This window comes from Hoplias malabaricus, chromosome X2 (genome assembly GCF_029633855.1).
Source record: "Hoplias malabaricus isolate fHopMal1 chromosome X2, fHopMal1.hap1, whole genome shotgun sequence".
Classification (NCBI taxonomy): domain Eukaryota; kingdom Metazoa; phylum Chordata; class Actinopteri; order Characiformes; family Erythrinidae; genus Hoplias; species Hoplias malabaricus.
The window spans coordinates 19,012,208-19,035,934 of record NC_089819.1 but is presented as its reverse complement, the minus strand read 5'-3'; the positions used below and the strand labels follow the sequence as shown (position 1 = coordinate 19,035,934).

Genomic DNA, 23,727 nt, shown 5'->3' with positions numbered 1-23,727 from the left:
AAATGGTGTATTTTATAATGTATCTGCCTGAATCAGTTGAAGTGAAATGAAATTATTAAAGCCGTAAATCTAATACAGACTTCTGTGGTATTTCCAGACGGAGTCTAGGAAGACTTTGATGATCCAGGCTTTGGCTGATGCTGTGCTAGAGGGTGAAGAGAGATTCACTGTCCAGCTTCTGTCTGCAGAAAATGAGGCTGTCATTGATCCAACAAGAAGTCAGTCACTTTTTTAACAACTATACCAAGGTTTTCAACTCTGTTAGCTTTTGTTTAGTGTGTATTGCCAACGTTTGAGCTGTCTTTTGAAGAATCATTATCAAATCATGAGTAGCTTTTCAATTTTGTTAGTTTTTGTTTATTTAAAAATTTCTAAGTGACATATAAAGAATGTGTCTCAACTTTATTGAAATATTTTTTTCATTTTGTAACATTTAACTGTACTTTCTGAAGCTTTGAAATGTGTGTATTTGTTAGTTATTAAAGAGTAATCAAGCAGGGACTATTAAAGCATTTATTTTTTTTTATCACATTAAGAAATACATAAAAAATTGTTTATTGAAAATACCTCAATTTTGATCTTTCATTGCTTCTCTACATTAGACATTGCCACAGTGGTGATTAGAGCTGATCGTGGAGCTCTAGGAATTGTGGGTATAGCTGACTCGTCCAGGAATGTCCTTATTGGAGAACCTCAAGGCACTTACAATGGCACAGTTTTGATCAGGTTTAACATTCATTTCTAGTTTTTCTTTGTTGTGGTTTTATTGGTGTTGTTGGTTCATTAATTGGGCGAATATCCAGTAATTATTGTGCGGTCTGTGTGTGTTATATGTTACAGTCTTGTGAGGGGCCCAGGCATTTTTGGTGAAATTGAGATATACTGGAACATTACTCCAGTGGTAGCTGATGAGTTTTTGGAGACCTCAGGCAGGGTTCTCATGAGAGATCGCCAGTCTGCAGCCACCATTCAGCTTAAGGTAAGTTGAGTCTGTCAGAACAAGAAATCAGCCTTTATGCATGTTTGATATAATTCTGTAAAGTTTAACTTTATGGGCCAGTTTTCCAGACTCAGATTAAACTTAAACGTAGACTAAATAGGTTTAAAATTAAATACAATTTAAATTACACCACTGGCATTACAATTTGGTACAAGGTTTGGTTTGGGAACCTTGGTATATTTGTCAATTGGCCTTATTAACCCCTAGTAATTAGTTAATTCAGTTACTTTAAAGTGCCTTCACTTAGAGACATGGAAAGAAACTGACCGGTCTGGAGCAACTTTACAGAAAGAGAATCAACCTTGATGTTGTCTTCAGCCAAGTGGTTTCATTAGTGTATCACTAGAGCAACATGCTAAGACTGCTAACAAACACTAGACATCAATCTTCACCCAAGTCTTTTCTATAAATACACAAAACCCACTAGAGCTGACCTTAATCAAATGAGCAGGATGTGGTTTGAATGCAGAACGAAAGAAGCAAACCTCAGACTCCAAAATAGATTTGGGGGTAAATTATGTAAATGAGATTTTGTGCCAAGATGTATCTTTTCCATATAAAGTCATAAATATCTTTCCTGTCCTAGGCACTGGATGATGAAATCCCGGAGGAGCGGAGGGTGTACGAGTTGAGTCTCGTGTCCCTGACGCCTGGTTCAGAGATCAGCCCCGGCAGACACCGTGCCACCATCACCATGGCAGCGAGTGACTTGCCTTATGGCCTCTTCTCCTTCTCCCAGTCGACTCTCAGTGCCACAGAGGAGGACAGATCAGTAAGGGACGCCTTTTTAATCCATAACACTGCATCTACCGCACATGGGGCCAATCTTGCTTGCGACTCACATGGGGTGGACTGGAAAAATCATTTGAAACCTTTTGAAAGCAGTGGTTTTGTCTGCTGCCATTGAATCCCTGTTAGTATCCGCTATCCAGGTCTGGACTTTGTCTTGGTTTATGTTTTTTGATTTACAGCCAAAGACTGTGTAGCCCTGTGTTATGGTGATTGTTTCACATGATGGGATTATAGTAAAACTTTGAAAAATATTGGCAGTGCACAGAGCCATTTCAGTGTCAAAGAAAAGACTAATGTAGTGCGGTTACTATGGTAGGAAATTGCTAACAAATATTTTTACTGAATTACTTTTTAATAAAAAAGAAAAAATGGTAGGTTCATATCTTTAGTAAACACACATTATGCATTCTACATCCCTTTATGTACATTGTCTTTAAATGTTAGGGCTAAAGCTTTAACATTGGCATGTACTTATGCATAGGTATGTGGAGAGATGGTTTAAAAACATTAGAATGCAATTTCACATATAAATACACTACCAAACTCCATCCATCCATTATCTGTAACCGCTTATCCAATTCAGGGTCGCGGTGGGTTCAGAGCCTCCCTGGAATCATTGGGCGCAAGGCAGGAATACACCCTGGAGGGGCCGCCAGTCCTTCACAGGGCAACTCACACTTTCACTCACACAAACGGACACTGTTGAGTCGCCAATCCACCTACCAACGTGTGTTTTTGGACTGTTGGAGGAAACCGGAGCACCCGGAGGAAACCCACACGGACACGGGGAGAACACACCAACTCCTCACAGACAGTCACCCGGAGCGGGAATCAAACCCACAACCTCCAGGTCCCTGGAGATGTGTGACTGCGACACTACCTGCTGCACCACCGTGCCGCCCTACCAAACTCTATTATTGATAATGATATGATAATTAATGATAAAAAAAACCTTGTATGCCAAGAGTGTTGTTAAAAGTAACGTATGGACAGAAACAACATGAGAAGTACAGATAAACCTCTAAACAGCTGATCCAGCTAATGTCTTGTGTTGTGTACCCCAGGTGAACGTTACAGTGGTGCGAAGCATGGGGCTGCTCGGCAGTGTGTGGGTCAGCTACCACACAGAGGGTCGCAGTGCAGTGAGTGGTCTAGATTTCGAACAGTCATCAGGCAGACTGCTGTTTGGCCCAGGAGATGTTTTCAGAGTCATCTCCCTGAAGATCCTGGATGATTCTCTCGCAGAAGGACCAGAGGAATTCTACCTCAACATCACTCAAGTGCAGCTCCTCAATGGCAGGTAAAAAAGCAGGGGTCTTGGAATGTTCTAAGTACATTGACAGTTCAGTAACAATTTAAGACAAGTTAGATTTATTATTTTTGCACCTGTGTTGAGAATATATTGTAGATAATTGGTGATCAAAACATCTGAGTAGTAAGCACTTCTTTCTGTTATGTGTTTACTGACACTGTGTGACTTACTGTTTCCCAAGGATTCATTTGTACATATTGCTGCCTTGGAACACTGAGTTGTGATGGATGCACTGTATAAGATGAAAACAAAAATAAATTATATAATTGTGTTTTTTGGTTATTATTTCTGTTATATGTGATCATTGCCCACCTTTCTCTGCTTCCCTCAGTGCACTGGACTTTTCCCTAAGGGAACAGGGACTGCAGCTTGATCAGCCTCCGTCTATTGGCAATATCTCCTTCATCATGATCGCCATCCAGAAGAATGACAACATTGAGGGCATTCTGGAGTTTCACCCTTCTTACACAAACATAACTGGTACAGATGTTTGCTTATCAACGGCGGCCTTGAGGACTCTATTTAGATCTATGATATGATGAATAAATATCGACCGAGTATTGCTATTGCTAATGATTTGCTTCATTCGTGTTCTCAGTTGAAGAGGACATTGGCACTCTCTCTATTCCTGTACTGAGGAGAGTGGGTACCTATGGGCAGGTCACTGCTGATTTCATCTCCAGAGGCATTACTGCCCAGCCCGGCTTAGACTACATCTTGCCCAATGGGTCCATCACCTTCACACATGGCCAGAACCTCAGCCATATCAACATCACCATAGTGGATGATCTAGACAGGTGAGCAGTATTTGGAAAAGCTCTGATGTATAGTATTTGACCCTGAATCAAATACGTTGAAATGTTATTCATGTGAATAATAATCTCTGTACAAATTTTTTACATTAATGGTAACAGGGAGTATAATGAGAAGTTTGAGATCCAGCTTACTGCAGCAACAGGGGGCGCTATTCTGGGTGCTCAGCTTATCACTCAGATCACAATCGCTAAGAGCGACTCACCTAGTGGAGCTGTCCGCTTCATCAACCAGAGTCTAATCACCATCCCCAACCCCAACAACACCCTAAGACTCACCCTGGTGCTGGAGCGAGTCGGGGGTCTGGTGGGTGATGCCACGGTGAGCTCCGTCTAGACAATGACCTCATAATATCTGCAGCTTCGCACCATGCACTTAGTATTCCATATATGGGGAAAATATTTGGGAAAAGCACACATCTCTACTGGATTTTTCCAGTACTTTATACATCCAGGACTGTGATAATAGGGGCCAGAAATTAGTCAACTTATGAGGACTGGAAGGATGACCTGTCATTTTAATGAAAGGGTGGTGGCGGTTAGGCTAAGTTTATAATATTTTTATTTATTTAATTTTTTTTTTTTGCCTGAATTATTATCATTGTTGCCTGAATTAAATCCCCAATGATGACACTCTGTAGCCAATTCCATATAATATTAACAACATTGTAATGTGCAAAACATACATTTTTGACACTGATGCAATAGCATTAGCATGCAGTTAGCATTAGTATTAACCTGAATTGGTCGGATAATGTTATTATGTTTGTTTATTTATTTATTATTCCTTTTAAGGGAATTATTTAAATGAAGAATTAGCCCTGTAGTGGTCAAAATGGCCAACACCTGTGTGCTTCTTACAAAAAGTAGTCATTCCAAATGTTCTTCTTTCAAGATATATAATCAGAAGAGGGTCCTTGTGGGTTTAAAAGTAGAATTCTTACTCTAGAGACTACTGTAAAGGCACTACTTTCAAAGTGAGTAGCCATGATTACAACGGATAAAGGAAGATAAATTATTGCATTTTGTCAAGAGTGCATCTTTAATAATATATTTAATAAAAATCACATACATTTTTTGTTGTTTTTTGTAACACAAAAGTAATGAATGGATCAAAAGAAATGCAAAAATTTGCCCATAAAAATCTTTACCCAAGTGTTTATCTAATCTAAATGCAGTTTGAACTTTGAAAATTCCATCTTATGTTTTGACAGTAACTGTGGGAGTAAATTTTTGTTTCTTGTCTGCTTTTGTTCTAAAGCTACAGTCAAGGAATTTTGAGGCATGTCACACTCCTGCAGATTATTAGTAGAGCTTTTAATTCAAAAGCCAGCAGTAGGGATTATAAAAGAACCACAAAAGGATCTTTTAACCTCAGTAGATGCCTGACTATGACTTTAGCACTTTCTGATGTGTGCCTTGGTGTGGTAATGTGAAGCATGCTAACTGTGGAATATGGTTGCTCTCCCTCAGATAACATGGAACATACTAGGTCCCAATTCAAACGAGGTTTTACCATCTGCAAACACAGATTTTGGTGAACCCGTGAATGGATCGTTCCATTTCAGAGATGGAGAGGGGGGCACTCAAGTCATCGAGCTGCGGATTCTGCCCCATGGCGAGGTGGAGGTGGAGGAAACCTTTGTGATCAGACTCGCCGTCCAGTCTGGGGAGATGGACATCGACCCGAGAGCCGGCTCGGTCACACTCAGGGTCGGTTAATAGCAGGCTCCTAAGAGTATTAAGTGGATTTTATTACCCTTGAACATTCATTAATATTTTGGTTTAGCCCTGCGATTTATATTGTTCCATATGTTATTAACTGCTGAAATCAATTACGTAAATATTTGATTCATATTCTTTACTGACAGATTTTAAAGTTCGGTGACCCGAATGGTATAGTGCAGTTCACAGAGCAGGATCTGAGGGAGCGAGTTTACAGCGAGCCTGCCGACAGTGAGGGTCCACTCAACATCTCCCTCCTCATCACACGCAGAGAGGGAGTCATGGGCAACATCACTGTAAGAGCACAGACAGGAACACACATACAGACACGCACACCTCCAATTTAAGGTATAAGTTGTACCATACAAAAAAAAAACTAGGACTCACTTCAACAGAGAAACATACTGTATCATCATAAAATGAATATACCTTTCTACTCCCAGTCTTTAGAGAATATACATGGAAACTACAATGCAAAAACACCTCATTTGTATCTACTGTATCTATAATATAACAGCATTGTAAACTTCTTAAACTTGCAGATTGTGTCAGGCCATATTTAAACATTTATGGAAAATAAGATGCCATCTGTGGCAGGAACACGGGGCGGACTGACGGAGGCGGACACACTTGTTAAAACACAATACTTTTATTTCTACAAAAGATAACAAAACAGAGACAGACTAGGATAATGAGACAGGATACTGAAACAAAGAAAGACCAAGACAGAGAGACTTTAACAGAAGGACAGAGCTTAACAGGGGCCTAGACAAAGAAGCTAAACCTGAACACAGAAAGCTAAACAGACAAACATAAACAGAGGGAACTAAACAGACAGAGAAAGCTAAACAGACTAAAGACACAAACAACCTGAGACGAGAGAGATACAAAGACTGACTTAAAGGGAATGAGTAACAGACAGACTGTAGAAAGCAAACTAAAGGTGGAATGTCCAACCAAGAAGGAGTCACACATCCATCCATCTGTAACCGCTTATCTAATTCAGGGTCACGGTGGGTCCAGAGCCTACCTGGAATTATTGGGTGCAAGGCGCCACTCCTTCACAGGGCAAAACACACACACACACACACACACGGTCACTTTTAAGTCACCAATCAACTTACCAACGTGTGTTTTTGAGGAGTCACACAAAGGAAGTTAAATATAACACAACGACAAGGGACACCTGAAACATAATGAGGGGGCAGGATTATATATGAGACACGGACAAAGGCTTGACAGTCAATACTAGAATTCATATTTACACAGGAAACACCTTTATTTATGACCTTCCATTCAGAGTGCAGCAGTTTAGAAATCCATTCACATTTACATGTTGAGAGATGTTGGTACATTTGAATTTTTACAGTTTTTCCAATATATTTCATTTGGTAAATAAATAAAAGTTTTGCAGAAAAATGTCTTATTAAGCGTGTCATTTAAAAAAGCAACAAAGCATGTAACCGACTAGCGGTGCACACATCTGTACGGTATGTCGGCCTTAACAGAACTTTCTCATTCTGCGTCCGCTCCACAGGTGTTCTGGGAAATCCTGAGTGACTCAGACATGGCTGGGGACTTTGCAATTTTCCACGGGTCCACCATCATCCAGGCCGGTCAGCGTGTGGGGGAGGTAATCCTCACGCTGCTGCCTGATACTGTCCCTGAGCTGGAGGAGGTCTACACTGTCCGACTGAGTGCGGTGGAGGGTGGAGCCGAGCTTGATTTGGACCGCAGCAGCACCCGGCTCAGAGTCCGCGCCAACGACGAGCCTCATGGAGTGTTCTCCCTTCCTCCACAACAGCAGGCACTGGTCATTAATGCCACAGACCGCAGCAGACATCTGGCTCTGAACATCAGCAGACTGGCAGGGGCTTTTGGTAATGTCAGTGTTGTGTACAGGATCAGTTACCCCACACCTGGACAGAGCTTCACTGAGGACAGATCTACCGGGAGCATCCTGGTCAGGGATGGAGAGAGGGCCGCTAGTGTCACCGTGCCAATCAGCACACAGGTTGGTACACACATCTCTCATTGTTTTTTAAATTTGTCTTGTAGAAATGAGGCTTCAAAGGAGTATATAGGGTCGAAAATGTGTTGGAGGTTCGTGTCCAGTTTATTTTTTTGAGGGAACAAAATGTCAAACCAAGTGGCACTTACAGTTGCATTAAAGGAACAGTAGGTAAGATCTGGTATATCTGTTCCTGGGCTCCCCCAGCAGTTACTCCTCCTAATGTTACATAGTTTAGATTCTGCAGAGCTGAGCCTGGAGTAGTAATGACAGAGGCCCTATTCTCCCTATTACAGGTCACTGAAACATCACAGTGATTTGTGAAAATGTTCCTTTAATGGACCATTCCAAGAGTTCTTTCTGATATTTGGAATTGTCTTTGTACACCACTGAGGTCATGGTCTTACACACAAGCACCTGAGATTCCCACCTCTTTACGGTAGCCTTAGTCTTTTTTCTAGATTTAAAAACATGAACTCATCATAAGATTTGTCTTTTTGCCTTTGCAGGTGTTCTTTGTAACAGGTTTTAACATCACAGTGGAGTTGGTGAATGCGACTCTGATAGGAGCTCTCCTTAGTTCTCCTCCGCGCGTGCAGCTGGAAGCCAGAACAGCTGTAGTGTCTGTGCCTGAGGAGGCTGCTAATGCTGAGGTCAGATTCCTGATGAAACTTGGTGAAAAGCACTCAAACAATAACCACCAGAGGGCACTACAATCACACATGACAGATGGGTGGATGGATATTGGCTCTGAAAAATAGACAGCACTACAAAATGATGGTAACACTTTATATGGATGGTCTACTGTAGATGCGCACTGCATCTTCAAGTATCATTCGACTAAATATTTATTAACGGCATCTGAACTTGAAGTTGAATGTGAAAGATCGTTTTAAATCTATCCCTAAACCTAACCCTGACTTTATCATTAAGCTCAAGGCACAGGGGACCATCCAAATAAAGTGTAACCAAAATTATTCCCGTTTTATGATAAACAAAACATGCAATATATGCTTCCAATTTCATAATAAATATATAAACACCATTTTTAGCCTCTACATGTTATACATTCTGTAAAAACTTTAAAATCTGAAGCTGAATTCACTAAAGATTTCATCCAGTGAATATGTTGAACCCTCTGTGTTTAGGTTGGCTTTGCTTCGCTGGCTCTGCACGTTTCTGATGTGGTCAGTGGCCAGTGTGAGGCTGTAGTGACCAGAACAGGTTTGTATGGAGACGTGGACATTCAGTGGAGAGCTGGATTCCCTCCTGGTCAGAATCCATCAGGCTATCAGTCAGGAGCAGTCACTCCCAGATCAGGTTAGACACATTACACTCCCACATACATGTTTATACGGGTATAGTTTAGCATTAGCATGGTATCCACTCCATACGCCTGTTTTCTCAGTTACGTGGTTTTGTTTTAAAGTCAATAATAAGTAAAATAACACTATAATTACAATCACATTGTAATTAATTTCATGACTGTCAAAAGTTAAGAACTGTATACTGACCACACATTGTCTGTAGGCACACTGACCCTGTCTCATGGCCAGAGGAGTAAAATTGTTCCCCTCTCTGCTGCGTATAATATAACTGAGCCTGTTGCTCATGCTGTTTATCTGACCAGTGCGGAGTCCAAATCAGCAGGGGGAGCCAGACTCAGGTAATGACAGCCCAGTTGTCCCTTAATGGTAGATAAGGCAATAAGATAATTATACTTTGTAAAGCAATCCTTTCAATTGTTTTTGCTCAGAATGGTTATTAAGTACAAGATTTATATTTTTGTGAAGGTATTTCTGAAGTGAGTAAGTGCTTGGAGTTTTAAAATGTATTAAATTATTGAGAAAATGGGGCTCATAAAAACACTCCAAGATTTGGTGGAGACCATGTAGAAGATTGGGAAATGCTATGAAATTTTGTGTGATATATAGTTTAATTATAAGTGTCATTTTCTTTCAAATATTCTGCTCTTTACCAGATTCTGAAAAGCAAACAGCTTGTATTTAGTAGCTTTGACCTCAAGTTGAATGTATTGGTCTCTGATATCTGCAGAGTACTGTATTTCTCCTTCATTAAATATTTTGACCCATGTTTTTGGTTTCTGTGTTGGGCTCAGGTCTGGTTACACAGTGGCGGAAGTGGAGCCATTGGGCTTGTATCGATTCTCACCTGAATCTCAGCATCTGGTGGTTGAGGAGGACATACGGACCATTACGCTCTACGTCCAGCGGCTCTATGGTTTCCGTAGTAATCGCACCCAGCTGTTCTACAAGACGTGGCCAGGCAGCGCCACTCCTGGTGAAGATTATACTCAGATGCATGATGGTCAACTGCTGTTTGATGGCCACCAGATGACAAGTGCCATTCGTGTATCAATTCTGGACGACACTGTGACGGAGAGTAATGAGACGTTTTATGTGAATCTGACAGACGTACGTGTTCTTAGCGCTAGCTTACCTTCACCCAGCGCTCGTCCACGGATCATTCCAGAAAGCAGTGTTTCTACCATTACTATTCTCGCTAATGATGCGGTGAGTGGATATTTGAGCATCGGCCCTTCGTTGGTCAACACGTCTGAAGATGGCCAGGAGGGGGCAACACCTCAGAAGGTGATGCTAAGGGTGCGTAGGACGGTGGGGCAGACGGGTGTGGTCAGAGTCAGGGTTCGGGCGTATGCTGGAGGCCTTGTGGCTCCAGGGCTGGACACAGCTCCATTCCTCCGTGAACGCAACCTGACCTGGGCCAAAGAGGGAGAGGACTTTACTCTGGAGTCCCAGATAGTGACTCTGCTCGAGGGGCAGAGAGAGGCAGAGGTCAGTCTTTTCATCTTGGATGACCAGGAGCCAGAAGGTCAAGAGGTCTTCTTCATCTATCTCAGCGAGGTGGAGGGAGGAGCACAGATAGTTAGTCTGACAGATGAGAGTGGCTTCTCTTCCTTTGCCAAAGTGGTGATTCTTGGTATGTACTTTTTAACCCTTTGTTGTCACCCTTAGACTTTAGCCAGTGAAGTTATTGAATATGGCACTAATTTAAATCTGTGCTGCTGTTTCACAGGTTGAGAGGTTGTTTCATTCCTGTTCTTTGTTTATCTTTAAAGCAACACTAGAATTTTTTACCGTAAAATTACACCTTCAAAATTATTGTGATTTTCCATGGAGCTAAATTGAAGACAATAGGGCCTATGTTGTTGCTACTTTGGGGTGAACACTCCAGTAAGTGCACTATGTAACTTCTAGAGGCAGGTAGGAAACCATCCCCTCCCCCCACACTTATTTCAGGACAGTGCTGTAAACTTGAATTACACTCTCCAACTGCTGGAGAAGCAAAAAAACCTGTTAAAATACATGTTTTCCAACAAGCGAAAATACCCAAACTTACCTACAGTTGCTTTAAAGAATCATTTCCTCTGCATAATAACTGTGATATATGGTTCTAAGTTTTAGTTCAACAATAAATGCAATGTCTGTTAAATTGAGGGACTATGCTCAGTTTAACACACAGAATGATAAATGTGTTATTAACTATATTATATATAATATATTGTACACAGAGCATGTAACATTGTTCAGTACTAAAGAAGCAAACCTCAGACACCAAACATTTCTTAGCTAAACGAAGGTGGCTGATTTCTGTAATCTCTTTATCCCTCTCAGGGAGTGATCTTCACAATGGAATTGTGGGTTTCAGTTTGAGCTCTCAGTCAGGTCAGGCTCTGGATGAAGACTCTGAAAACAGGACTGCTGTACTCGTCCTCCAGAGGCAGGAAAACAGGTACTGCCAACCCAACTTTGCTCTAAAAGTGGATTTTTGCAACATTACTGACATGTTCTACTAAACACATTATACAGATTTACTGAGGCTTGTTTTTGACAGAGCTTTCGAGGACGTGTTTGTGTACTGGAGGGCCACGTTAAGCGCAGTGGAACCCACACTAGTCAGTCAGGGGGTGAATTTAACACGGGAGCTACAGCACACATCCGGGAGGGCCATATGCAGGAGAGGAGAGGTGGTCTGTCTACTGTCCCTGGAGGTCCGGGCTGATCAGGTACAGGCACTCAGCAGGGCACTGACAAAGCAGCAGCTATCAGGAAACATAATGCTAGTCTTCCACTCTTCTACTTCTGGTCCACTCAGGTGTTCTTCCTGCTCTTTCTGTCTCTTTCCCTCTCACTCGCATTCTCTCTCTCTTTCTTTCTTTCTCTGCAGGAGACAGAGGCTCTTTTTAGCCCAGTTGCTGAGCACACACTGCTCTCTTCACACTTTGATCCGACTCACTGCTGTGTCTCTTAATCTCTTTCCAGCCTGTGGCACTGGCCTCAGCACTTTTTCTTCTGCTTTTTTTAATCGAGGGTGTTCTTCTAAGAATGACCTTTCAGCACAAATTGCTAAGGGTTTCAGTGCTTTAACAGATTTTTTTTAGACATTTCCAGGCTTTTATCGGAGAATTTTTAGCACAAAATGTACAGGCTGCTTTGGGTTCATTGTTTTTTTTATTGTTGTTTATATTTGTGATGTCACAGAAAAAACATTTACATATGCGCAAACATCCAGCTTAAGCCTGTTTAACCCCACCCATTTATCATGACATTATAAAGAGTGCTTCAGTAGGAGTCCAGACTGCTTAATCTTTTATTAAATAAAGAGTTTTTCTCTTTTAACAAACACTTTGAAGCTCTATTCCATTTGTGCTGCTTTATGTGCTATTTACACATCTCTGTGTGTTATGCAGGAGCCAGAGTTTGCCATATGGTTTCTGGTGGAGATTTATGAGGTGGGGGAGGGAGCTGCCATTAACCAGACTGCCCGCTTTGCCAACATCACCATGCTGGAGAGCGATGACCCGCGAGGGCTTGTGTATTTTGCTGTGGGCTCCAGGCTGCCCGTGGCTACGCTCCAAGCCACCAGGGTCAGTCTACAGGTCTACAGGGATGCCAGCATAGCATCAGCTATCTCAGTGAAATACACCATGCAGGTGAGGTTCAGTGTGTGTATACACATATGCACACACATATCTCACAGACATAAGGAAGTATGTAGACTATAGGAGTGATTTAGTAATTCCATAGTGGGCAGGTCATGTGTGCCTTGAATTTGTCTTGCGATATTATGTTTGACAGGATTGTTTCCATTTCATCTTCAGTGTCTGATTAAACAATTTATTAATAGGTCCATCTCGGTCATATCCTAGTGTCTTGCTGGCTAACCATCGTTTATAATATGACCTTATTAGTTGTGACAGCACTCAGGTGAAGTAAGAATAATGAATGGAGCTAAAGAATGTGGGACAAGCTCTGATCCCAGAACAGATTAGACCACTTTGTCTCAGCCTGCCACTTCAAAGCCTGTATGTGCTGTACAGCTGCAAAGCTAGATTTAACAAGCTAGAGGTACAGAGAGCTACCGTGTTAGCTTTCTCACGCTCTCTGACTTTCTGTATCGTTATATCCCTGACTGTTTTTCTCTTACTTGTGAACTCACATGCTCTTCCATGGCACCTGCTATGTATTATCATGATCAGAGCATATGTGCAGGTCTATATTTGAAAGTATGTTTAAAAATCAATGACAAGGCAGCCAGCAATGCAATATGAACTGAAAAGCCCTTCATTAATCAGTATTTATTTAATGAATATAATAATTATAATGCTGAGATTTAAGCAGCAATATTGTTGCAATAGCAAACATGTCATTGTCAGATTTCACTTCTCTCAGATTTCACTCATTAATATTTACATTAATGAGTTAAAATCTAATAATGTGATGTGACCTATTTTTGAATTAGGAAGAATAAAATGGGATGACTAAATTAGGAAAAGATGAAAGAAAGTGATGAAAAAAATTCCCTGACAAAATGATATTTTTAATATTGGTTTCAATATATTTATTAAGCTTTTTTTGCTTAATTTATTTATTTGTTTTTGTTTAAGACTCTGATGAACCACTGGTGGTTCCAGACTTGTAATTTCATATTCTCTTCTTCATAACTTTCATATTTTATAAGATATATGCATGATTAAGGTGTCATATGAAAGCTAGAATTGTCTTCTTTCCTTATTCAATGTAATGGAGCACTGACACAATATTTGACACTATGTATTACTTATATTTATTATTTATTTTTCAAAAATGTTACACACTTAGTAACTCAGTTATTGCTTGTTAGAGCCTAAAATTGCCCAATAATCATTTTCATGGCCCAAACATAAACAATGCAATGTATATTTGTAGTAATTCATAAAACAAACCAATTCATTTTTTTTTTTTACCTAAAAACTATTTTCAATCCTCAAAAGAACACTATGGGATACAACATGTGATCCTCTATTTAGACTTGAATAAATATCAAATAAATAAATATTTTCTGGTAAAATTCTTCATATAAAGCCACATATGTGGATCCTAGTTGATGTCTCTAAAGTCATTTATAGTGTAAAATAAACCAAAAGAAACTGAGCGTCTACATTTTTTGGCATTTAGGAGTCAATTGGAAGCATTTGTAGACTTTCTTAGGGTCAAAGCCCACATTTTTCTACTTTTAAGTGTTATTTAGGAAGTAATCATTCAAATTTGGCCATTTAATTTCAAACAAAAATTCTGAAAAATAGCCAGAGACTAAGTTAAAGCAAATGTCTGTTTTTTTAGATGAAATATAGTAAAGTGTAAACAAAGTAAAAAGCATTTTGATGATTTTGCTGTTTGTGACAGGAGCTGCCCAAGGCTGAGTCTGTGGGCCCCACTTTTATCTGGCCGGCTGTGGCTGGAATGGACTTTGTTGCGGCCCAGGGGAACATCACTTTTAACGAGGGGCAGCAGAGTGTCAGTCTAGGTGTTGCATTAACGCCCAGCATCGGATCCTCTAACCCCACACCTAAACGTTTCCGCATAATTCTCTCTGATGCCACAGGGGGCGCCAGAGTGCACCCTGTGTACGGCATAGCTAATGTCACTCTGGTTTCCAACTCTGAGACGCAGGCAGTGTGGGCCCTGCTGGACCAGCTCCATCAGCCACTAGACGAAATGGTCATTAACCGTGTCCTGCAAGAGCTTATTAATAAAGTTAGTGTTGAAATCACACCAGAGCAACTGACCGCAGTGCTGGATGCAGTGGACCAGGTGAGCAGGGTTTAAATTAGGTATTATATAGACTATTTCAGTGCATTACGAATTCGCAAATTTCATTACTTTATTGTCTTTAGATTTATTTGTTACAATATCAAATTATTTTCAGAAGATTTCTGATTAAAAATGGGACTGGAGAAAGAGTTTACATAGTGTTGGCCACATTTAATAATATATAGATGAATATATAATTCCATTTATACATATAATTTAATAATATATAGATAGACTTTGTCAAAACAGTAATGTTTCCAATAAAAAACATTAAAAATTAGCAAATTCTAAATATGTGTGTAATATAGAAAAGCATTATCAATTATGATTGTCACTTTAACACACATACACCAATCATCTATAACATTATGAACACCTCCTTGTTTCTACACTCACTGTCCATTCTCTCAGCTCCATTGACCCTATAGGAGGACTTTGTAGTTTTCTGATTACAGACTATAGTCTGTCTGTTGCTCTGTATACTTTATTTTCACCCTATTCTTTATCCTGGACCACCACAGTGGGTACGATTTGGGTGGTGGATCATTCTGTGCTGCAGTGACACTGACGTGGTGGTGTGTTAGTGTGTGTTGTGCTGTTACAAGTGGATCAGACACAGCAGTGCTGCGGGAGTGTTTAAACACTGTGTCCATTCACTGTCCACACTGTTAGACACTCCTACCTCATTGGCTCAGAGAGAGTAGCTGATCTGTTTCTGCCCAGTTAGCGATGGTCGTCTCCTAGTCCCTTATCAGTGGACAGAGGACATGGCCCACAAGACACATTTGGCTGGATATTTTTGGTTGGTGAACAGTTTTTATTGCTGCAGTCTGTCGGATCCACTCATACCAGCACAACACACCACCAGGTCAGTCACAGTTCAGCACCGAGAATGATCTACCACCCGAATCATACCTGCCCTGTGGTGGTCCTCTGGGAGTCTTGACAATTAGAAGAACAAGGTGAATATATACAGAGCAACAGGTGGATTCCAGTCTGTAACTGTAGAACTATAAAATGCTCCTGTATGGTCAGTAGAGCTGAGGAAATGGACAGTTAGTGTGGAAACATGGAGGCGGTCATAGTGTTATGTTTGATCTGTGAATATAGTGCTTATTTTAGAGTCAGAGGGAACTCTTTTTCTCTCAATAATGACTGTACCCTCTCTTGCACTTCTTCACCCAGACCTTGATGAAGGCAGAGCAGACCCCATTAGAGCACAGTAGTCGAAGTTTGACCTATGACCTTCTCTGTGCCCTGGCCAAGCCCACCCGGGCAGACACACGTGGTCTCAGTCACCTGTCTGAGGTGGCCGAGCGTTTTGCCTTCTCGTTGGTCACTGAGGCAGCTTGCGGGGCCGAGGGCCAGAGGTAAAATCTGAAAGTCTAGTCACATTTGCTGGGTCTATTCAGTCTCATTGGAAAACTCAAGAGACCATTCTTTAAATGTGTTTACTTTCCAGTCACAGCAGCTATTAAATACATGTTAAATGTGTTTTAACATTAAAATTACAGTGAATTATCATCGACATATATTAATGGTTACATTTTTTAAATGGCCACACCTTATAGATGGAATCTGCACTGCATTTATCTGCATTCTGTCGTCTTATTAATATCAAAATAAGTGAAATACTGTTTTATGAATTACTGTCTCATGAACCAGACTCCTGTGTAAAAGCATAATAATTTTCCTTGTGTTCTACAGAGGCAAGACCATCCTGGACTCGTGTCCTTATCTGACCATTGCAGCTCACTACTGGTACCCAACACAGATTAATAGCCACACATTCACAGGCAGAGACGGAGACACGTTCACCCTGCCAGAGACCCTGCTGGAGGTGCCCACACTGCCAGGGGGAGATATGGCACCCTCTGCCTGCAGGAAAGTGCACTTCACTGAGTACAGCACTGAGCACTGGTTCCTCACCAACAAAGCCAGTGCTCTCAATGACAAGGTGATCCAAGCCTATTGATCTTGTTTTTGAATTCGTAATGATATTTAGATCTATATGTACAATATTTATTTATTGATTTCTCATAAACATACGTTTATAAAAATGGTTAATTGGTTATTAAAGAGAAAAAATTATCACAAATTGATTAGTTTTTAATATTTAGTCTGTTATGCCATATTATGTGCGCCATTTTGGGCGGCACGGTGGTGCAGCAGGTAGTGTCGCAGTCACACAGCTCCAAGGACCTGGAGGTTGTGGGTTTGAGTCCCGCTCCGGGTGACTGTCTGTGAGGAGTTTGTGTTCTCCCTGTGTCCGTGTGGGTTTCCTCTGGTGCTCCAGTTTCCTCCCACAGTCCAAAAAACGCACGATGGTAGGTGGATTGGCGACTCAAAAGTGTCCCTGTGTGTGAGTGTGTTAGTGAATGTGTGTGTGTGTGTCTGTGTTGCCCTGTGAATAACTGGTGCCCCCTCCAGGATGTATTCCCGCCTTGTGCCCAATGATTCCAGGTAGGCTCTGGACCCACCGCGACCCTAAACTGAATAAGTGGTTACAGATAATGAATGAATGAGTTACCATTTTGTTATCCCTGGTCATCAGCTCAATTATGAAAAAGAACTGAATGAACCCTCTGTTGACCACTGGTGTCCAGCTGGTGGCAGTGTTCTATCACTCATATTGTCAGCACAGTCCTTTTGGCCATTGCTGCTCCTTTTTCTCCCCAGCCATGTTATGTGTGGAAGGGTTTGACAAATCATTGATGAACATGCTACAGTTGCTACAGATGCTACAGTTTCCTAGAAGAAGCAGATACTGTATTTGGGTTAGTTTGTTTTCAGTCATTAATTTGAACTTGGGCAGGTTTTAATAGATATTTTTCTGTTTGTGTGCGCACACAGGTATTTTCTGTCAGTATAGAGGGCAGAGGGTCAAGACCTCTCGCGGATGGTAAAGAAGTGGTCTACCGCATACACACGGTAGACCGTCGGGTCAAACCTCGCAAGTCTCGGTGCCTTCTGTGGAACCAGGCCGCTCAGAGGTAATTAATCCAGCTGTATGTGCACAGCTACAAATGTACGTACATACCTCATCGGTAAATATTGCCATAAGCCACAGAAAAGTCATAAGCCGCCACTGTTATAAAACATCCATTTTGGTTCATGACTCAGCTGTATCTCAACTTTAGTTCTGTGTTTCTCTGTCTGATCTAATGAAATAACACAATGTAATTAAAATATTGCTGATGCTTTGAATATTTGACCGAAATATGGAGAAACATATTGGAAGATCTTTTCTTTTTCTACAGTGAGATACAACAATATCTTTACATCAGATTCATTTCTGTCAGATATAATTTTTCCATATCCTCTTACAAACAGCATGCTGTTCTCATCAGGTGCAATAACATATAGTAACTACAGCCAGGGCATGGGATCAAGGCATGTGCCGCTCACTCAAAAACAGATTCTCCTGTCCTTGCTTGGTTCTGTGTGTACTTGTGCATCCACTAGATGGGTTACTGTGTTCTACAAGCTCATTTAAAGGACGTTGCATAGACTTAAACATTTTGGCTGAACAGTCTGTATCCAGTCCTTCCCCTGGGTTTGGTTTGGCAGGATAATGCAGTGTGAAAGTTATGCCTCTGATTGTTGTTCCTGATAGTTTGATAACAGTGTCGATGACGTTTTTCTTATGATCTCATGATCCATTAGAATAAGCTTTCCAACCCTCTTCCTGAAAGGGTCATTCAAAAGAAAAGGAGCACTGCAAAGAATAAAGTTTCCTGTAAGGCTCCTGGCTTGTATTTAAAGTTTAAGGAATAATCAGGAATCACATTTAGTCAGAAATCACAAGAACAGTCAACAGAGAGTTTCTTGAAGGACAAAGTTCTTCTCCCAGCTTGTTTTTTGGCATCGCTCAGAGCTGTTTCCCAGATTTAGTCTCCTAGACTTTGACTTTGTATTGGTCCCCTTGGTCCCCTTTCCTTCAGTAATAGCCTCTACTCTCCTGTTAAGACCTAACAGTAGGTTTTGTAACATTGCTGTGAAGGTTTGATTCTGACTGGTGAAGCCAGGTACTGATGGGATACCTCTATAACTCATCCCAAAGAACTGACTGGAGCTCCCTAAATTTGGACAACAGTTCCTCTGCTCAACAGCCTCGTGCTCTGGGGCCAGCTACACTGCAGGAGTCTCTAGATTCAAATGGACATGATTTGATCTCTCTCTGTGTTTTTTCTTTGTGGTTCAGTATTGGGTGATTAGAACACCATGCAAAGGTCAAGCAAGTCGTCAATTAGCCTCAGAGTCAAATTAAATTACATAACCAAAATAACTTTGTGTGTGTTAATCACATAACTATTGTTTTATCCCGTCCAGCTGGTTGTCTGATGGTCAGTTCTGCCGCGTGGTGGACGACAGTGAGAAGTTTGTGGAGTGCGCCTGCACACATCTGTCCGTCTACACTGCGTACGCTGAGACAGACGCTCTGACCTCATACAATGAAGCTTTCTATGCTGCTGGATTCATCTGCATCTCAGGTCATCTATCTGTGCTAATACAACTAATGTTGGAAACAGAACCTTGGGTTCTGGTGAAATACAAGGCATAGATTGTCAGTTAAAAGTTGTGGGACACTTTGTATGGATGTACCAATGCATTATATCGTATTTGCATTTCACTGCAGTGTATTAAGTTATATAGTTGTGTCATAACTAGCATTGGGACTAGCGTGTTAACTTTGCAGCTAAAATACTAGCTTGGGGCTAGAGGTTATAAATAAACTTTTTATGTAAAAAATAAATAAGAATTAATTTTTTTTCTGCCTTTATTTAAAACAGTTTCTTTCATTTTCTTTTTCCAGGATTTGCCTTGGCCATTATATCCCATTTGCTCTGCTCCAGATTCCCCATGTTTGCTGCCAAACTTCTCACACACATGATGGTGGCCTGCCTAGGGATGCAGGTAGGACATTATATAATGTTTTTTTGTGAAACTAATGGTTTATCCTGTCACAACACTATCCATAAATTTCCATAAATCAAGTTTCAGCCAGAAATTTGATCCAAAAAATGAGGAATCTTTTAAAAATTAAAAAAATCCAATGTTTTATTTTACACAGTATATAGCAGTTTCTTCTTATTATTTGTTTTTTTTTAAGAAATATTGGCTCCAACATCTGAAATTCGCCAGTTTTTTTGTGGAATTTGAAACAAATAGCTTTCTACGATTCCTGTGACTTTGTTTTTATTTTATTATTCAAGAGACAAGACTTTTTCACTAGGCAAAATTTGCTTTTTCAGTTTTGCACCAGAGCTATTACTCAGCGTTAGAATTTTTGCTTTCATTGGTTTGGCAGGATTCACAAATAAATATTCTTTTTCTGTTATTATCCTTTGGCTCTCTTTACCACATTATTCAGCATGCATCAGCAAGTTGTGGTACAACAATTGGGTTTCCATCTTGACCGCTGGAACATACTCTGTGGAAATTAATTCACACCGGAATAAAATGCAATTTTGTAGCAGTGAAATTAATTGCCTGATTATTCTCTCTTAGCCAGTGAATAGATAAAATACAACAACAGTATAAACAGCTCACCCTCAGGTATCTACCTCAGAGTAGATGTGGTTTCTCTAGGAAAAACCCCTTCCGATGACGTATCTTCAAAGCAGGAGAAATTTTTAATCTTAAACCGGGAAATCACGCCAGAGAGACAATTATGGCTCCACTGTAGGAGGTGAGTAGGTTGGATTACAACAGATGAAGCAATAGATGAAATTCGTCATTTTGAGTTCACAATCAGTAACTCTCTACTTGACCTGCCTTTGAGGTTACAGTGTTGTTTTGAAGGTTTTGTAGCAAAATTCAGCAGCAGATGCCATCTCAGAACTTGAATCTGTTGTTTTTGTTAAGATTTATTTATATTCTACATAAATAAATAATAAGATACCTGAAAGCAGTTTAATGATCAAAGAAACCTGAGATCATTTTTGTTCACCCACACAGAGGGTGGAAGACTAACATATTTCTAGGAATTCTATGATGACAGCTGGGACGAACACATCCAAATGGGACCTTATGGGCCACCATGACAAACCCTGACAACCCAGCTATCTCCAGTCTCATTCCCCATAAAAAAGAACAGGAGGCCAGGAGGGGGGCATGTGGCTAGTGGGCTGCTGCTCGTGGCCCAGTGAGCTTGACCGCAGTGGGAATTTTCCACTGGTCCTTACCTCGTAGTGGAGTAAGCAGAAGATGTGTATGACTTCTGCTTAGCGCTTAGCTTGGCTTCAAAACCCTGTTTGCATTCTGTCATTCATAATTGTTTTGCTTTTTGTTCATGTCATGAAGGGTTTTGAACGGAAAATTCCATGCTGTCTTTTTCAAGAGGCCGTGGGCACTAACTAAAACATTGCGTATGTCCTTTTGCAATAAGAAAGCGGTGACACCGTTTGATTTTTGAGCTCCTGTTGAGCTCTTGGCCCTGTATCTTGGCCTAAAATTGTAACAGTGGGAGTATTTACATCCATATTGGCTAAACTAAATGTGAATTACAGACCTTTGTGTAGTTGGCTTAGTCCCATCATGACTGTAAGTGACTGTAAAATTAAGGCTGTTTAGTTGATTCTTGGTCAAATGTCTCATGGCATTGTTATTTCATGCACAAGCTAACAAAAGGATTAGACTTGATTACAGATGTAGAGTTTGGGTCTGGAGTCATTAGCCATTCTCTGCTTAAGGGCCAAATACGTGAAGGCCAATGAAGCCACGTTATCATAGCGTTGGAACAACTTTAAAAAAATCCGAAACATAGCAAAATGTTATGTCAAAATAACGGTATTTATATGTTGTTGAGAAGCCATAGCATAGCTATATTAACAGCCTTTTCAAACCGTTCAAGAACACAGTCATGGTTGAATGGAGGAAACTTAGAAGATCTCGTATTTCTAGTAGACTATTTACCATCAAACATCTAAGTAAAACACATGAGTTTAGAGCCACCTGTGGGGAACTTCATCACATCTCCAAACAATCCTCTTCATGTTCACCTCAGGCCTTCAACCATGACTCAGTTTTAGTCACCATAAAATAAGCACATTAAACCCACGGGACTGTAAGTGTTACTGAATTTTCCAGCTTGTTGTGGCTGTTGGAGCTGCAAGGCCATCGACCCTTGCCTTTGAGCTTGGTGCTCATCTTCATTTCCTAACTCAGCTGTGTTTGTAATTACTCACAGTCAGAGCTGTGTGCGCACAGAAAATTAAATCTCCTGATTTATCTGCTGCTCTTATCCTCTTGCCTTAGGTGGCCAAAGATCTGGGAGAAGTTCAGTGTTCACTAGATATTTAGCCTTAGATTTCCAGAAGTGGATAGGAACACATTTCCCCGACTGACCGTAGTTTACTAAGGTTTGGGCACAAGGACTTGTTTTATTGAGTTTCTAAGTAAAGATAAATTAACCTATTTTTCTAATTGGGCTAACAATGTGAGACCTTTTTTTCTGTAATGGCAAATATTGGTTTCTTTGAGCAATACCATAAATGAACCACTATTGGTTCCCTCAAGAACCATTTTTGGTAATAACTTTAGTAATAAGAGGTTTCTTCCTTTGTGCTTTGGTTGATTGTAACTTTCATATGTTATCAGCGCGGTGGCATTTGGTCAAGCCTCTGTCTGCAGCAGATGCAGTGCTTATGAACAGGAGATGACAGAGGGTTGCCTTTCAGTGCATGAAGAACAGTGTTAGGACAGTATCCATGCAGAGGTCAAGTTAGCTTCTGTCTCTTCTGGCCTGCACCTACACAGCGAAACAACTGAAGATCGTAGCGAGTGGAAAGTTACCCAGACTTGCTCACCTCCCGCAGTGTGTCTACAGAGTTAGGGCTCTTCACATGAGCAGCAATAACACACATCTAGCCTGGGCAATTAGCTAGCAAGCCTGGGCAATAAAAGAGATTTGAGGAGTGTAGCCTTTAGCTTCAAATGCATGCAGCTTGCGCTCAGTGACTGTGGAAGGTATAGAGATGCAGAAGAATGTGTGTGAATACACAGAGACGTAAACATGTGCATTGTTGGTTCAGTGGGCTTAGTTTAAAGAACGTTGATGCTAAATGGAATAGATTACCTGCGGATTTAGTGAAGGGCATGTGTTTTGGCAAGAAACCACAGTGAAAAGAAGTCAGGTGTTTTTAATATAGTATTAGCTTCTGGCTATAGTGGTGTTGGTGAAATCCTAAAAAAAATGGTAACTACAGGAAAAGACATTGATTGTAAAAGAAAATGCAGTTTTTTGTAAAATGAATGAATCCTGAGAGGAAATTGTGGTTAATTTGGTTAAAAATATACTTTTTCTTGGTATAGTTTAAGTTGTATTAGAGCTACATAATGACAACATCCCTAACTTTTACTTCAATTCTTGACTTAAACACTGTCTTGAAATATTTGCTGTTTACTTGGTTAATTACAGCTTGCAGCATAGAAACTGATACAGTATGACCTGTATGTAAATGCTTACTTATAGTTATTTCAGAGTCACAGCAAAACCACACGTTAGTTATTATTGGTTTCTATTTTTAACATAATGTGAAAAAGAAAATGTCTATTGTAGTGTTTAAATGTCTTGACAAATGGACAAATAGAAATGTCTAAAAATAACCTATATAAACTTGTCCCATTGTTAGATTTCTTTGGATAACTTGGTAGTATTAAACATGTTATTCTAACATATATAACATATAAAGTGGTGGAGTTTACTACTTTCTCCCGCCACTGCTGTTGCAAAACAGTTTTACAGGGCTCCAAGGTTCAGAGCTATTTTCTCCCGTATTTATTTATACATAACACATTGGTGTTAAGGCTAACCAGACAACTATTGACCATAACAGCGTACACATTTTTCTTAGAAGAGGTCAAGGGTTCCAGGAGTCTGCCCCTGCTCCCATCCACTCTTGACCACCTGCAGCTTTCTGAGAAAAACTGTAGATCTATGCATTTTAAATATGCAG

The 23,727-nt window shown here is 40.5% G+C and overlaps 1 protein-coding gene across 1 annotated transcript in view; it reads left to right on the top strand.

Moving 5' to 3' along the window:
* Positions 1-23,727, top strand: part of LOC136676674 (adhesion G-protein coupled receptor V1-like) — a 138,626-nt gene that overhangs the window by 61,878 nt on the left and 53,021 nt on the right. The window contains exons 59-82 of the mRNA XM_066653831.1: positions 98-218; positions 603-726; positions 841-979; positions 1,587-1,772; positions 2,857-3,092; positions 3,436-3,584; positions 3,703-3,901; positions 4,019-4,238; positions 5,390-5,629; positions 5,788-5,937; positions 7,179-7,655; positions 8,162-8,305; positions 8,801-8,972; positions 9,183-9,318; positions 9,772-10,613; positions 11,309-11,426; positions 11,529-11,700; positions 12,385-12,627; positions 14,360-14,767; positions 15,953-16,137; positions 16,475-16,724; positions 17,621-17,760; positions 19,100-19,260; positions 19,584-19,684. Of these exons, the coding sequence (XP_066509928.1) occupies positions 98-218; positions 603-726; positions 841-979; positions 1,587-1,772; positions 2,857-3,092; positions 3,436-3,584; positions 3,703-3,901; positions 4,019-4,238; positions 5,390-5,629; positions 5,788-5,937; positions 7,179-7,655; positions 8,162-8,305; positions 8,801-8,972; positions 9,183-9,318; positions 9,772-10,613; positions 11,309-11,426; positions 11,529-11,700; positions 12,385-12,627; positions 14,360-14,767; positions 15,953-16,137; positions 16,475-16,724; positions 17,621-17,760; positions 19,100-19,260; positions 19,584-19,684 (5,313 nt within the window). The remainder of the gene's footprint in view (positions 1-97; positions 219-602; positions 727-840; positions 980-1,586; positions 1,773-2,856; positions 3,093-3,435; positions 3,585-3,702; positions 3,902-4,018; positions 4,239-5,389; positions 5,630-5,787; positions 5,938-7,178; positions 7,656-8,161; positions 8,306-8,800; positions 8,973-9,182; positions 9,319-9,771; positions 10,614-11,308; positions 11,427-11,528; positions 11,701-12,384; positions 12,628-14,359; positions 14,768-15,952; positions 16,138-16,474; positions 16,725-17,620; positions 17,761-19,099; positions 19,261-19,583; positions 19,685-23,727) is intronic.